The sequence below is a fragment of the Hemibagrus wyckioides genome, linkage group LG26 (genome assembly GCF_019097595.1).
Source record: "Hemibagrus wyckioides isolate EC202008001 linkage group LG26, SWU_Hwy_1.0, whole genome shotgun sequence".
In the NCBI taxonomy this organism is placed as follows: Eukaryota; Metazoa; Chordata; class Actinopteri; order Siluriformes; family Bagridae; genus Hemibagrus; species Hemibagrus wyckioides.
In genome coordinates, this window is record NC_080735.1 from 19344518 (window position 1) to 19356435 (window position 11918).

Genomic DNA, 11918 nt, shown 5'->3' on the forward strand with positions numbered 1-11918 from the left:
CCGCGCTATGTTGGTCGAGCGCTCTGATTGGATGTTGCGTCTGTCAGTTATATCGGATGACAACGAGTTTAAACTGCAGACAAAATGAAGCATTACGAGGTAAGATCGTTTCTGAAGATGATCAGACTGGGTAACATTAGTTTCGTTTTTAAATGATGCTCATGCGCGTTCTGTTAATGAAGCTCATTTTTATTTCGTTATTTTGCGACGCAGGGCAGAAGGTGAAGGGGAGATTAGATTCCAGTGGATTGACTGGACAATAATCGCGCATTAATAAGTCATTGCAGAGGCTTTATAGCTGTAGAGAATCACGGTGATGTGAGCAGTGTTTCATGTCGCGTTATAATGTTGCATTTCGTCTTTATTACGCTCTAACACCCATAGGGCGTTTATGGTATGGCAGGTTCATATATAGCTCACACTTATATTAGGCTAAACAACATACCAGTTATTTACAGCCTTTAAAACGCGACATGGTTCTGGAGCATTAGTAATTACATGCTAGTAAACGAGTCTATGGACCACAGCAGTTGATTTTTTTCTATTGCACCTAGCGACCATGCTGCTGCTGTCAGACTCCCGGAAGTTGACCATTAATGTTTTTTTTTTATATATATATATATATATATATATATTTATATATGCATGACATAAATAAACTTGTCACATCAAACCAGTTTAACTTTAAACGACTGGGTTCATAGACACAATCCATGAACCGGATATCAGCCATATAAACCATTTAGACGACATGTTTTTTTTGAATGAAATGTTTCTATAGATGTGCTTTAACGCAAAGTAACCACCTGGTGGCGCCACAGAGTCACTCAGAAATAAAGTGCAGTCGAAGCCGAGATTTTTGACCAAGCGAACAGGCAAAACTGGTCACATTCCAAACAAAAAAAAACAACAACTGAACTTTCACCCATGCAAAGAATTGAATGGAAAATCCAGGAAAGAAATTTAATGTGGGTTGATTCTAATCTAATACTCTACAGACTCTGGTGTTAGACTGGATTCCCCAGACCTAAAGGTGATTTAATAGAATACAGTATTGCATATTTTATATCACGTAGTTGAAGTTCATTATTATTATTATAATTGGTTTATTATTTTGGAATGCCAAATATTGTGATCAAGATTATAACCTGATTAATTGACCTGGTAAGGGGATTGTGTGCCAGATTAAAACCCTCTCAATCACTGATTCAGATTTAACCTGTGTTACTTTACTCTCACTAGATTCGTGTGTATTAAAGGCAGTTTTTCAGTGTTATTGTCATCTCAGGGAGTTTTTCCTCACCACTGTCACCTCAGGCTTGCTTATTAGGGGTAAATGTTAGGGATAAAATTTTTTTCCCTATGTTTTTATTCTTTTGTAAAGCTGCTTTGAGACCATGTCCATTGTTAAAAGCACTATACAAAGAAATTAAATTAAACTGAATTGTTTCATACTAGTTAAGAGTGGGCATGAAGCATTTTAAAGATACACAATATACAGATCACTATGTAAGTTTGCGAACAATACGAAAAAAGAAAGTGATTGTGATTCAGGAATATTGACTTTAACCAGAAAAATGAGTAGAATCAGTAGAGTAACTTGTAGAAAGGTAGATTAGCTGATATCAGACAGGATAATTACACATCATGCTTAGTGATTAGTGATGATTATATTGTAATGATTAACAACCAGTATAAATGTGCAGCCTTGTATAACACTCAGTATAACTGTCTGTGTGTGTCTGTATGTGTGTCTGTGTGTGTCTGTATGTGTGTGTGTGTCTGTGTGTGTCTGTATGTGTGTCTGTGTGTGTCTGTATGTGTGTCTGTGTGTGTCTGTGCGTGTCTGTATGTGTGTGTCTGTATGTGTGTGTCTGTATGTGTGTGTCTGTGTGTGTCTGTATGTGTGTGTGTCTGTATGTGTGTCTGTGTGTGTCTGTGCGTGTCTGTATGTGTGTGTCTGTATGTGTGTGTCTGTGTGTGTCTGTGCGTGTCTGTATGTGTGTGTCTGTATGTGTGTGTCTGTGTGTGTCTGTATGTGTGTGTCTGTATGTGTGTGTGTGTCTGTGTGTGTCTGTGTGTGTCTGTATGTGTGTGTCTGTATGTGTGTGTCTGTGTGTGTCTGTATGTGTGTGTCTGTGTGTGTCTGTATGTGTGTGTCTGTGTGTGTCTGTATGTGTGTGTGTGTCTGTGTGTGTCTGTGCGTGTCTGTATGTGTGTGTCTGTATGTTTGTGTCTGTGTGTGTCTGTGTGTGTGTGTCTGTCTGTGTGTGTCTGTATGTGTGTGTCTGTGTGTGTCTGTATGTGTGTGTCTGTGTGTGTCTGTGTGTGTGTGTCTGTATGTGTGTGTCTGTATGTGTGTGTCTGTGTGTGTCTGTGTGTGTGTGTCTGTGTGTGTCTGTATGTGTGTGTCTGTGTGTGTGTCTGTGTGTGTGTGTGTGTCTGTCTGTGTGTGTCTGTGTGTGTGTGTCTGTGTGTGTCTGTGTGTGTCTGTGTGTGTGTGTCTGTATGTGTGTGTCTGTGTGTGTCTGTATGTGTGTGTGTCTGTATGTGTGTGTCTGTGTGTGTGTGTGTGTGTGTGTGTTTCATTGCCGGTAGGCAGGTTATAATTAGCACTAGTTGCATTTATAAGGGGGGAGTAGGGGCAAGGGCATTTTTCACATTAGCTCTCTAGATGTGTGTGTGTGTGTGTGTGTGTAAGGGAGAGGGAGAGAGAGAGCATTAAGCACCATACTGCCATACTGTCATATTTTCACACATGGTAAACTTATCTAGAGTCATAAAGCAACAGGGTCTTCAGCTTTATATGGCCAGGCATCACAAATATCTCCGGTGATTGCAGTACAGATTTATTTCATGAATCAAATCAAATCTATATTACAGAGGATTTTAATTCACTAGCTTGCTGAATCCAAACCAGTGTTAACCTGTGCTTTAAAAAGTCTGTATCATATTAACATCACGTCAAACAAATATAATAAAATTGTAGTTACACAGATGACAGAGCATTTCTATAGAAAATACATTAACTATCTAAGACCTGTTTTTTAAAATCCTTTTTTATTTTATTTTTTTTTTCTCCACCAAAAATGGCCCTTAAACACAAATAAAATCCACCCCTGATAAAAGTTTATTCACTGAAGGGGAAAGGACGTAGGATGTGGAAGACACATTTGTGGTTGCATTCTCATTGTGCTGACTTTATCAAGGTGAGCTTCGACTTGGAGTTTGGGAAGCTTTTGCTTGTGACTCAATAGAAATGAAAAGGGTGAGGGTTTTTTTGGGATTTGCGTCAATAAACAGCTTGCTCAGTAATTAAAGTGCCAGTTCTCTAAGTGTTTAGTGGACAATTAAGGTTTATTAACTTACTAACCAATAAAGGGTTCTCCTTGGGAAAAAATTGTACTCGTGGGTAAACTGTCTGTTCTGAGTACCATGAAGAACCTTTAAGAGAGGCAGAGAGTGTACACAATATTTGTTGATATTTATATTCACTCAGGATTACTGACTGAGATCAAAACAGAAGTGCTACATATTTAAAATATATTTTACATTTCCAAAAGTGTTTGTAATGTTTGTTTGATCAAATGGTAAGTTGAAAAAGATTCCAGCTATGTGATACTGCGAGTAGTAATGGAGTTGGTCAGTGGTGTAGAATCTTATGATAGTGAAATTACTTAATGCAGTAAAACTTTTACCAATAATTGAGATGGAGTTCATTAGGTTTGTTCGTTAGCCCTGTCAGAGAACTCCCAAATATACCGTAGCCCTGTCAGAGAACTCCCAAATATACCGAACAATACTCTTAGAGAAACATGTTGTTATCTCTGGTGATATTAATATCATCATATTGTTATATCAACAAGCACTAATTTGCAGGTTGTGACTGGTTATGGGGTTTGAACTGGGGTTGGTGGAATAAAGCCAGTACCCCAATGAGGTAGGGGGAGAGGAGGACAGAAGGGTGGAGTCAGAGAGATTCCCCCAACTGGCTGGCTCTCTTTTTAGAGGGAAAGAGAGGGCAGGGTGGAGGAGGGATGGCATTGGGGGAGAGACAGGGATTTTCTCAGCTCTCCATTTAGAGGGTGTGCATGAGAGAGGGAATGGCTGCAGGGGAGAGATAGAGACAGACAGACAGATTTCATTTGGCAGGGAGATAGAAAACACAAAGAAATAGGACAGCAGACAAAAACAGAGAGCGACAGAATGGACACTTTGGCGTTAGAGGCCACTCGACCCAAACTGCCTGGGAATGACCCCATGGCCACAGGCCTTCTGGGGGCTGCGCCAGCCAAACGCAAACCCACCAAAAAAACTAAAAAAGCTGTTGTCTTTTTCGAGGTGGAGATTTTGGATGCCAAGACCAAGGACAAGCTCTGCTTCTTGGACAAGGTAAGGGCAAGTTTAATATGATTTTATTTTTATATATTCAAGAACATTAAAATTATTCCTAATTATTCAGCTTGCAATGTTAATACTGACCCAACAACCAGGCAGCTCAGCGTGTAGCAGTGCATGTTCTCTCAGTTAAATATAGCACAGCTACTTTTGGGGCTCTGTGCTATCTATAGCTTGCTAACGTGGGTTTTGAGGAACGTCTGGTGCTCTTCGTCATGTGGTGCCATGATCCTGTGGTCTCTGCAGCAGCCAGGAGCCTCGACACGCTGTCAGGGTTAATGAAGAAAGTTTAATGAAAGGTCAAAAGTCATGATGACTGGGAGTCTCCGTGTTGACATCTGTCATTTTGTCATATATCAAGTGTCTCCAAACAGTGACTCCAGACTTCTGAACAGAGACACCAGTCTTTTGATCAGTAACTCCAACCTTTTTAACTTTTTACGTTTCCAAACTTCTTAAACGTAATTTTAAATTTCTCTACAGTGATTGCAAACTTTTGATTGGAAATGTACTTTTTATAGTGCAGGAAAAAAAAGTGGGATTCTGGGATCATGTCCTTTTTGTCAGGCATGCCACCAGGTGACAGGTTGTGTAGTGTGTGGAGAATTTTGATATTCTTAGTGTCCACTGATAACGTCCAGAATCTCTTTACTGTACATGTGTGTGTGCAAGTGTTTCAGCTGTGGCAGTACCACTTTGGTGTGGTCACACTGCACAGCTACCACACACTAGCATGTGTTTATAGTGTACTTGAGCAAACAGGATTCATAAGGGATGGTGTAGATTCCAGCTCGAGTGCCATGACACGGATGTTACACTTTTAGGACATGTGCAGCGCCTGGTGTGTTTTGTGTCTAAGAATGTCAGCTGTTCCAAACACCCACCATGTGGGAACACCAGGGATGGCGGCTAAATATACTGCTAATTTGTCACACACGTACATGTACAGTAATCTTACACACACACACACACACACAGATAGAGTGTGTAGAGTGGAGTGTTGATCTGTGTGTGTTCATGATGAACAGGTGGAGCCAAATGCAACTATTGGAGAGATCAAGTCGATGTTCCATAAGAGCCGTGAGTAAACAACCTGCTAATAGCTCAGTGCTAAGAACTAATTCCACTGTCGACTTCAGATTCACTCTGTGATAACTGTTAAGGTTTTACACATCGTAGATTTTTCTTCACATTTGATTATTACATTTACATAAGTAAATGTTTAAAAGAATCATTTGGGTAAATCAGTTCAGTGTAGTTTGTCCACGTTTTATTTTTTTGTTTTTTTTCCTTGCTTTTCTTTCGTTTCCATTAGCATATTTCAAAGTACTTTAAAATGTAGCTAGATTGATAAAATCAGCCAGTGGGTAGAATATATTAGCCGAACATGTATAGTATAAATGTATTGTCATGTATTATCGTATATTACAGTTAGCTGGCTGGTTAGCTAGTCTGCTTTCCAGTGGGTCATACAGCGGGTAAAATAAGTATTGAACGCGTCACAATTTTTCTCAGTAACTAAATATTTCTAAAGGTGCTATTGACATGAAATTCCAATGCCATCAGTATGCTTTGCAACAATAAGGTAGACCATCAGTTGGGATTGAAGCAGCTGATATTAATTTGCACTGACCAGCGGGCAGGACTGCTTTCTAATTACTGATTGATTTCAGCTGGGGTCTTGGCTTTCCATGCCTTTTTGCACCTCCCTTTCTTCATGTGTTCAATACTTTTCACATTTCACATTATTACACATAACGTCCTGCATGGACATCTATGGTCTGATTTCTTTGCACATTTGAATTGCATGGGTTCACTGTATAACTTCACTGTATAGCATGCAATAAATCTGGTATTTTTATGCCAAGCAGTATGTTAAGCTATCAAAAGAATGATCAGCTGGTTGGTTGGTGGACTTTCTTATTATGTTTCTGTGTGTTTTTGTTACAGACCCACAGTTTTATCCTGCCAGACAGTCTATTCGTCTCGACCCCAGTGAGTAATTTCATTACTGTTAGACAGATCTGTCCAGATATTGACGCTTTCTTTTTCCAATAACTGTGTGGATATACAGAAATAATCCGTGCTAGAGTGTGCGTTATGGAACCTCGCTTTAAACACACTGTCTGGAAGGTGTTCTTCCACTTATATCAATTTAGTGTTGTGTTTTTAAACATTTGGAATTCTGAAAACCTGGTGGAGGTGAAACTGACATGGAACCTAGAAATACTCGACTGTTTATTACCACTGCATATTATTATAGATCATATCGATAGACACAATCACACTAGGCTTTGTGTGTGAGTACATGTGTGTGTGTGTGTGTGTGTAAGGTGTACTGATGCATTGTGGGATTGTTTATCCAGAGGGGAAATCTCTGAAGGATGAAGACGTGTTGCAGCACTTGCCTGTGGGAACCACGGCAACCTTCTACTTCAGAGACCTGGGAGCCCAGATCAGCTGGGTCACGGTAACACACACACACACACACACACACACACACACTATCTTATCTTACACATTTCCATACTCACTTACTCCTATGAGGTAGATGAGGTGTATAACGTCAATTGAAATGTGAGCAGAAACCGCCTACTTGTACAAGAAGAGACAGCTTGATTGACATGGCAAACAGCCAATTATGTTTACCCACCAATGACAATGCTCTTTCAGCATAAACATTATTCACTATATTACACGCTATACACTTTAACTTTACTCACTACGTCTTGCTCTGGAAAGTTTGTTGGGTCACAGTGTTTGTGTTTCGTTCTACCAAAACACAGATAAGACACTGCACCACAGACTGGATGCTCCATAGCTGAGAGAGTGTGAGGATTAAGTGGTGCTATATTGAGGGGGTTTATTAATACCAGTTCAACACAGCTACAATAACTCACAAGATTTTAGTGTGTGTGTGTATGAGTGAGAGAGTTTGATTATTACTGACACATGCTCACACAACACCACACTATTTGCACGTCCCGATTTCACTGGGTGACGAATTTCCACAGGTCACTAAAGGCGGAGCTTAAGTTACATCTCACGTACTTTACAGTCAAATGATTTTGTTTTGGATCGTCGTCTTGTAAAATGATTAGCTTCTTAGAATTTCTTTTTTTTTCTTCTTCTAAACCACATCATTCAGCCACAGTTTATTTTCTGTCTTTTTCCAAACTCAGCTTTTGCATTCCTTTAGCCTTTTTTGAACTTAAAAAATCAATGAAATAGTTTAATGATTTATCTAGCTTTCTAAAAACCTAGCATTGTGCCAACATATAGCCAGCTATCTTGTTAGTTAAGCTAAAATGACCTCTTCTGCAATTGCTCTCTGAGGTTCAGTTGTTTGTTGTGTACAATACATTGAATATTTACCTGTGTGATTATTTCCACTCATTAAATTTAACATGTTCTTAGCTGTGTTCTTAATTCCAGGCAAAAAAAACCACCTTAAGTATTGTATTAATATATTCAAAAGTTTTACAATACATATATTGGTTTTGACAGAAATGTAAATTATTCCTGTAGAATATTCTCTTACCACAAAATGATGTTTCCACACTATCTGATTTATTTTTTTTATTCTCTCAGGTGTTTCTGACGGAATACGCCGGCCCGCTCATCATCTACCTGCTGTTTTATTTCCGTGTGCCGTTTATTTACCCGCCTAAATATGACTTCACCACGAGCAAGCACTGGGTCGTACAGTGAGTGATGCTTTACAGATATTTTTCTTAAACCTTCCTTATACAGAACAGATTTGTAAATAAATCTGAGGCTTTTTGTAATAAAAAAAAATACAAATACAGCAGGACTTCTTCACTCTCACTGCTGTATTAAAGTAGGAGGCTTCATAGGCAGGTTATAAACTGGCTCTTATGTCTGCTTGATACAGCAGAGCAACACTGGCGCACACACACACACACACACACACACACACACACAGGCGCACACTACTACAGGTCTACAGAATTAACCTCATTGTCACTGAAGATCAAATAAGATGAAACATGAAATACTTTTTGATATTATTTTTTTAAATATTATTTCCCTCACACTTATTTGGAAAATTTTTTATATAAAATCTGTTGAAAGTCAAGAATTTTGTTTCATAAACTGTTATTACACACTGTCACCTTGAAATGAAGAGCTGAGTTCCTTCTGGATTTTGAGTGTGTTTGTGTGTGTGTGTGTGTGTGTGTTAGCGACACCCTGTGTTCAAACCCGGAACTTCCTATTCTAAACTTTCTTAAACTGACACTTTTTAGAATTTATTTTTACGTGAGGACTTAGATACAGATACTGTGTGTGTGTGGGTGTGTGTTTGTGTGTGTGTGTGTGTGTGTGTGTGTGTGTGTGTGTGTGTGTGTGTGTTAGCGACACCCTGTGTTCAAACCCGGAACTTCCTATTCTAAACTTTCTTAAACTGACACTTTTTAGAATTTATTTTTACGTGAGGACTTAGATACAGATACTGTGTGTGTGTGGGTGTGTGTTTGTGTGTGTGTGTGTGTTTGTGTGTGTGTAGACTAACTAGCCAGTGTTGCAATAATATTCTAAAAGCTAAAGGGCTGATGGGTAATGCAGTTCTCCTGTGCTGTAGCTTGGCGTGTATGTGCCACTCCTTCCACTATGTCAAGAGGCTGCTAGAGACGCTGTTCGTCCACCGCTTTTCTCACGGGACGATGCCTCTACGCAATATCTTTAAGGTGAACACACACACACACACACACACTCCTCCAAGACGGAGGCGTTTCCACTTGGCAAGCTGTGTCTGTTTTAAACCCTATGAATGGATAAAAAGTATGAGATGCCGTTCATTATTAAATTAAAAACCGTAACATTCTCTTGCTCTAACATCATTAGGACTTTCTTGTGGTATAAGAAGAAAAAACATTACATGATGTTCTCAAGAGAGATTTAAAGTAAAGCCACTGGACTGCGTGGAGAAAAATAAGACAAATATGAGCTGATCTTGTTCTTGTTTTTTTTGCTGTCTATGGACTTGCACATTAAACCATTCATGTAGATTGGGTTACATCCGTCAAAGCAAACCTCAGATGCTAATTAAATTTTTTGTGACTAGAAAACTTTCCTCCTTAGTTCAGTAGGTTAGGTTAGTTAACATCTTTTACACTAGCTACACACAACACTGTGCTGTCACCCAGCTAGTTAGTTCAGTTATCATTGTTACCTTTCTAGTTTCGCTTGCTTTTATTTAACTGATATTTGCTTAAAACACTATATTATGTTATGTAGGTTAAAGAACAGCTTGTGTGGGGGTCGATGGAATGATTAAACGTGTTATTGACAAACTCAGTGTGTGTTTTCCAGAACTGTACGTACTACTGGGGATTCGCAGCGTGGATGGCTTACTACATCAACCACCCGCTATACACACCACCGAGTGAGCAAATACTAATTAACACACTTTACATACTGAGCAGAAGTGCATTTCCAACCCAAAGTGCTCATAGTTAAGTTTCCAACTGCGATTTTGCTTGGTTTGAACAGAATGTTGTAGTTACGTCGCCCACCGAAAATGTCAGAATGTCTAAAATTCCAAGCTCAGTTTCAGTTTGCGTTCTTTATCGTTCTGATTTTCTGATATTGTGCTCGTGTTTCAGCCTACGGAGAGCAGCAGGTGAAAGCGGCCCTGATTATTTTCCTGGTAAGTGACAGGATTTCTGAAAGGATTTTTCAGACTTGCTTTAGCCAGACAGCATAACATAAACTTACTTTTTTTACACTCATACATTCATACAAAACATGCCCAAGGTAAGCTGACAGACTTGGATAAATAACATGATTTAACCGGACAAGAGTTCAGAGAGGTTATAAATGTACATCATTTTTATTGCTAATAATCGCCCAGTTACCGAACATGAGCTAAACTTATCCGGATATTATTATACTGGTCTCCAGTAATGTTTATAGTTAAACACAAGCTAATATGATAGAAAACTTAAGAACGTACTCGTACCTTAGGCACGACTGGACCTGTACAGTACATTGATTTCAAATGAAGTCTGTTCTAGATATTTTCATTAATTTATTTATTTTTAAAACACTTTTCTGTTTCTGCAGTTCTGCCAGATTGGAAACTTCTCGATCCATATCGCACTGAGAAATCTCCGACCACCAGGTAAAGCGTCACTCCCTCACCTGTAAACATCAAAGACATAGATTTTACATTTAGTGTTCTCTTGACTGCTGGCATTTTTGTTATAGATATATAAATAAATCCTTTCGTTTCTCAGGATCTAAAACTAGGAAGATCCCGTACCCAACTAAGAACCCCTTTACCTGGATCTTTCTGCTCGTGTCCTGCCCCAACTACACATACGAGGTGAGTGTCTGTCTTTCTCTCTCTCAATGCTAATTTTGCCTCGTACTAAATACAGCACTCGTGGAGTTAATGTCCATATGGAAGAAACTATCACCATAAATCACTCGGTATTTCCAAGCAGGAACACAGATCAGTGTTCAGTCTCTTGACTTAATTTTAAAAAAATAAATAAATAAAGATTGTTGTGTTTCCACAAAACTGTAAAAGCAGAAACGTAGCTACAGCTTTAGCTCAAGGACTGACACTGGAGACTCCTTCCATACATGGAAAATAAAAATCTCTTTGTAGAAAACTTCACCAAAGCAGCGATTATACTTTACACTGTTTATTAGATGTAGCTCACTAACCATGCAGCTTCCTGTGATTGTTGTTAGTAATAGAAGCTCATATTAAATGAAATAAAGGTTTAATAATGTGTGTGTGTGTGTGTGTAGTTGGGCTCATGGCTGGGCTTCACCCTGATGACTCAGTGCCTGCCAGTGGCCTTCTTCACACTGGTGGGCTTCATCCAGATGACCGTGTGGGCTAAAGGAAAACACCGCAGCTACCTGAAAGAGTTCCGCGACTACCCACCTCTGCGTTCCCCCATCCTGCCGTTCATCCTGTAGAAGCAGCCTGCTGACAAGCCACACCCACTTCCTGGCATCACCCCAACTGAACTAATCACCTTCGGAAAGACCATACGTCCTTCCTGGTTCTCAGTACACCACGCGCCATGCTACCAAAACCCTTCATCAGAGGCTGTATTCACAGCACTGACAGTTTTATTAGCGTGATCTGTTTGGCCTGATCAGAAATGATTAAACCTGTCCAGGTGTCCAGTGTGTGTCTGAGAGAACAGGCAAAGGGCTGATGGTGAGATTCTGGACTTGACCATTCTGCAGCTTCTGGATCACTCAGATGACCGTAATCTAGACAGTAGCTAATCAAGTAATCTGTGTTTCCTAAGATACTGTAATGTTTAACACTGTAAACTAAAACATGTCGTTTTTTTTCCAGTTCAAATTAGTAACGCAGTATTTAGACATGTATATTAATCAAATAAAGATGTGAACCATTTTATGACACGGCACGAATTTTGAATATCAGCGCTCTTGATGAATTCATGTTGATTGTTTACCGTTGCTAATGTTTACATTCGAAATACACACTAAGTAATTCTGCTATGGTG

The 11918-nt window shown here is 39.3% G+C and overlaps 1 protein-coding gene across 2 annotated transcripts; it reads left to right on the forward strand.

The window, feature by feature from the left end:
* tecrb (trans-2,3-enoyl-CoA reductase b) lies at nucleotides 1–11910 on the forward strand. Of its 2 annotated transcripts, XM_058380733.1 has the most exons (12): nucleotides 1–99; nucleotides 4342–4392; nucleotides 5427–5478; nucleotides 6349–6393; nucleotides 6765–6868; nucleotides 7990–8105; nucleotides 9002–9107; nucleotides 9733–9805; nucleotides 10026–10069; nucleotides 10486–10543; nucleotides 10659–10747; nucleotides 11182–11910. In XM_058380733.1, exons 1-12 carry the CDS (start codon nucleotides 85–87, stop codon nucleotides 11353–11355), a joined length of 927 nt encoding a protein of 308 aa, XP_058236716.1. In that variant the 5' UTR covers nucleotides 1–84; the 3' UTR covers nucleotides 11356–11910. The 2 variants fall into 2 exon arrangements, with proteins under 2 accessions (XP_058236716.1, XP_058236715.1); XM_058380732.1 differs by lacking the exon at nucleotides 1–99 and having other exon boundaries at nucleotides 4052–4392.
* Nucleotides 11911–11918: the final 8 nt, after the last annotated feature.

Excerpts from the sequence above, each read along its gene's own strand:
- tecrb (XM_058380732.1), top strand. The coding sequence starts at position 4,207 with ATGGACACTTTGGCGTTAGAGGCCACTCGACCCAAACTGCCTGGGAAT. Across the intron at positions 6,869-7,989 it reads CCCAGATCAGCTGGGTCACG|GTGTTTCTGACGGAATACGC; the intron begins GTAACACACACA and ends TTATTCTCTCAG. Across the intron at positions 9,108-9,732 it reads CTCTACGCAATATCTTTAAG|AACTGTACGTACTACTGGGG; the intron begins GTGAACACACAC and ends TGTGTTTTCCAG.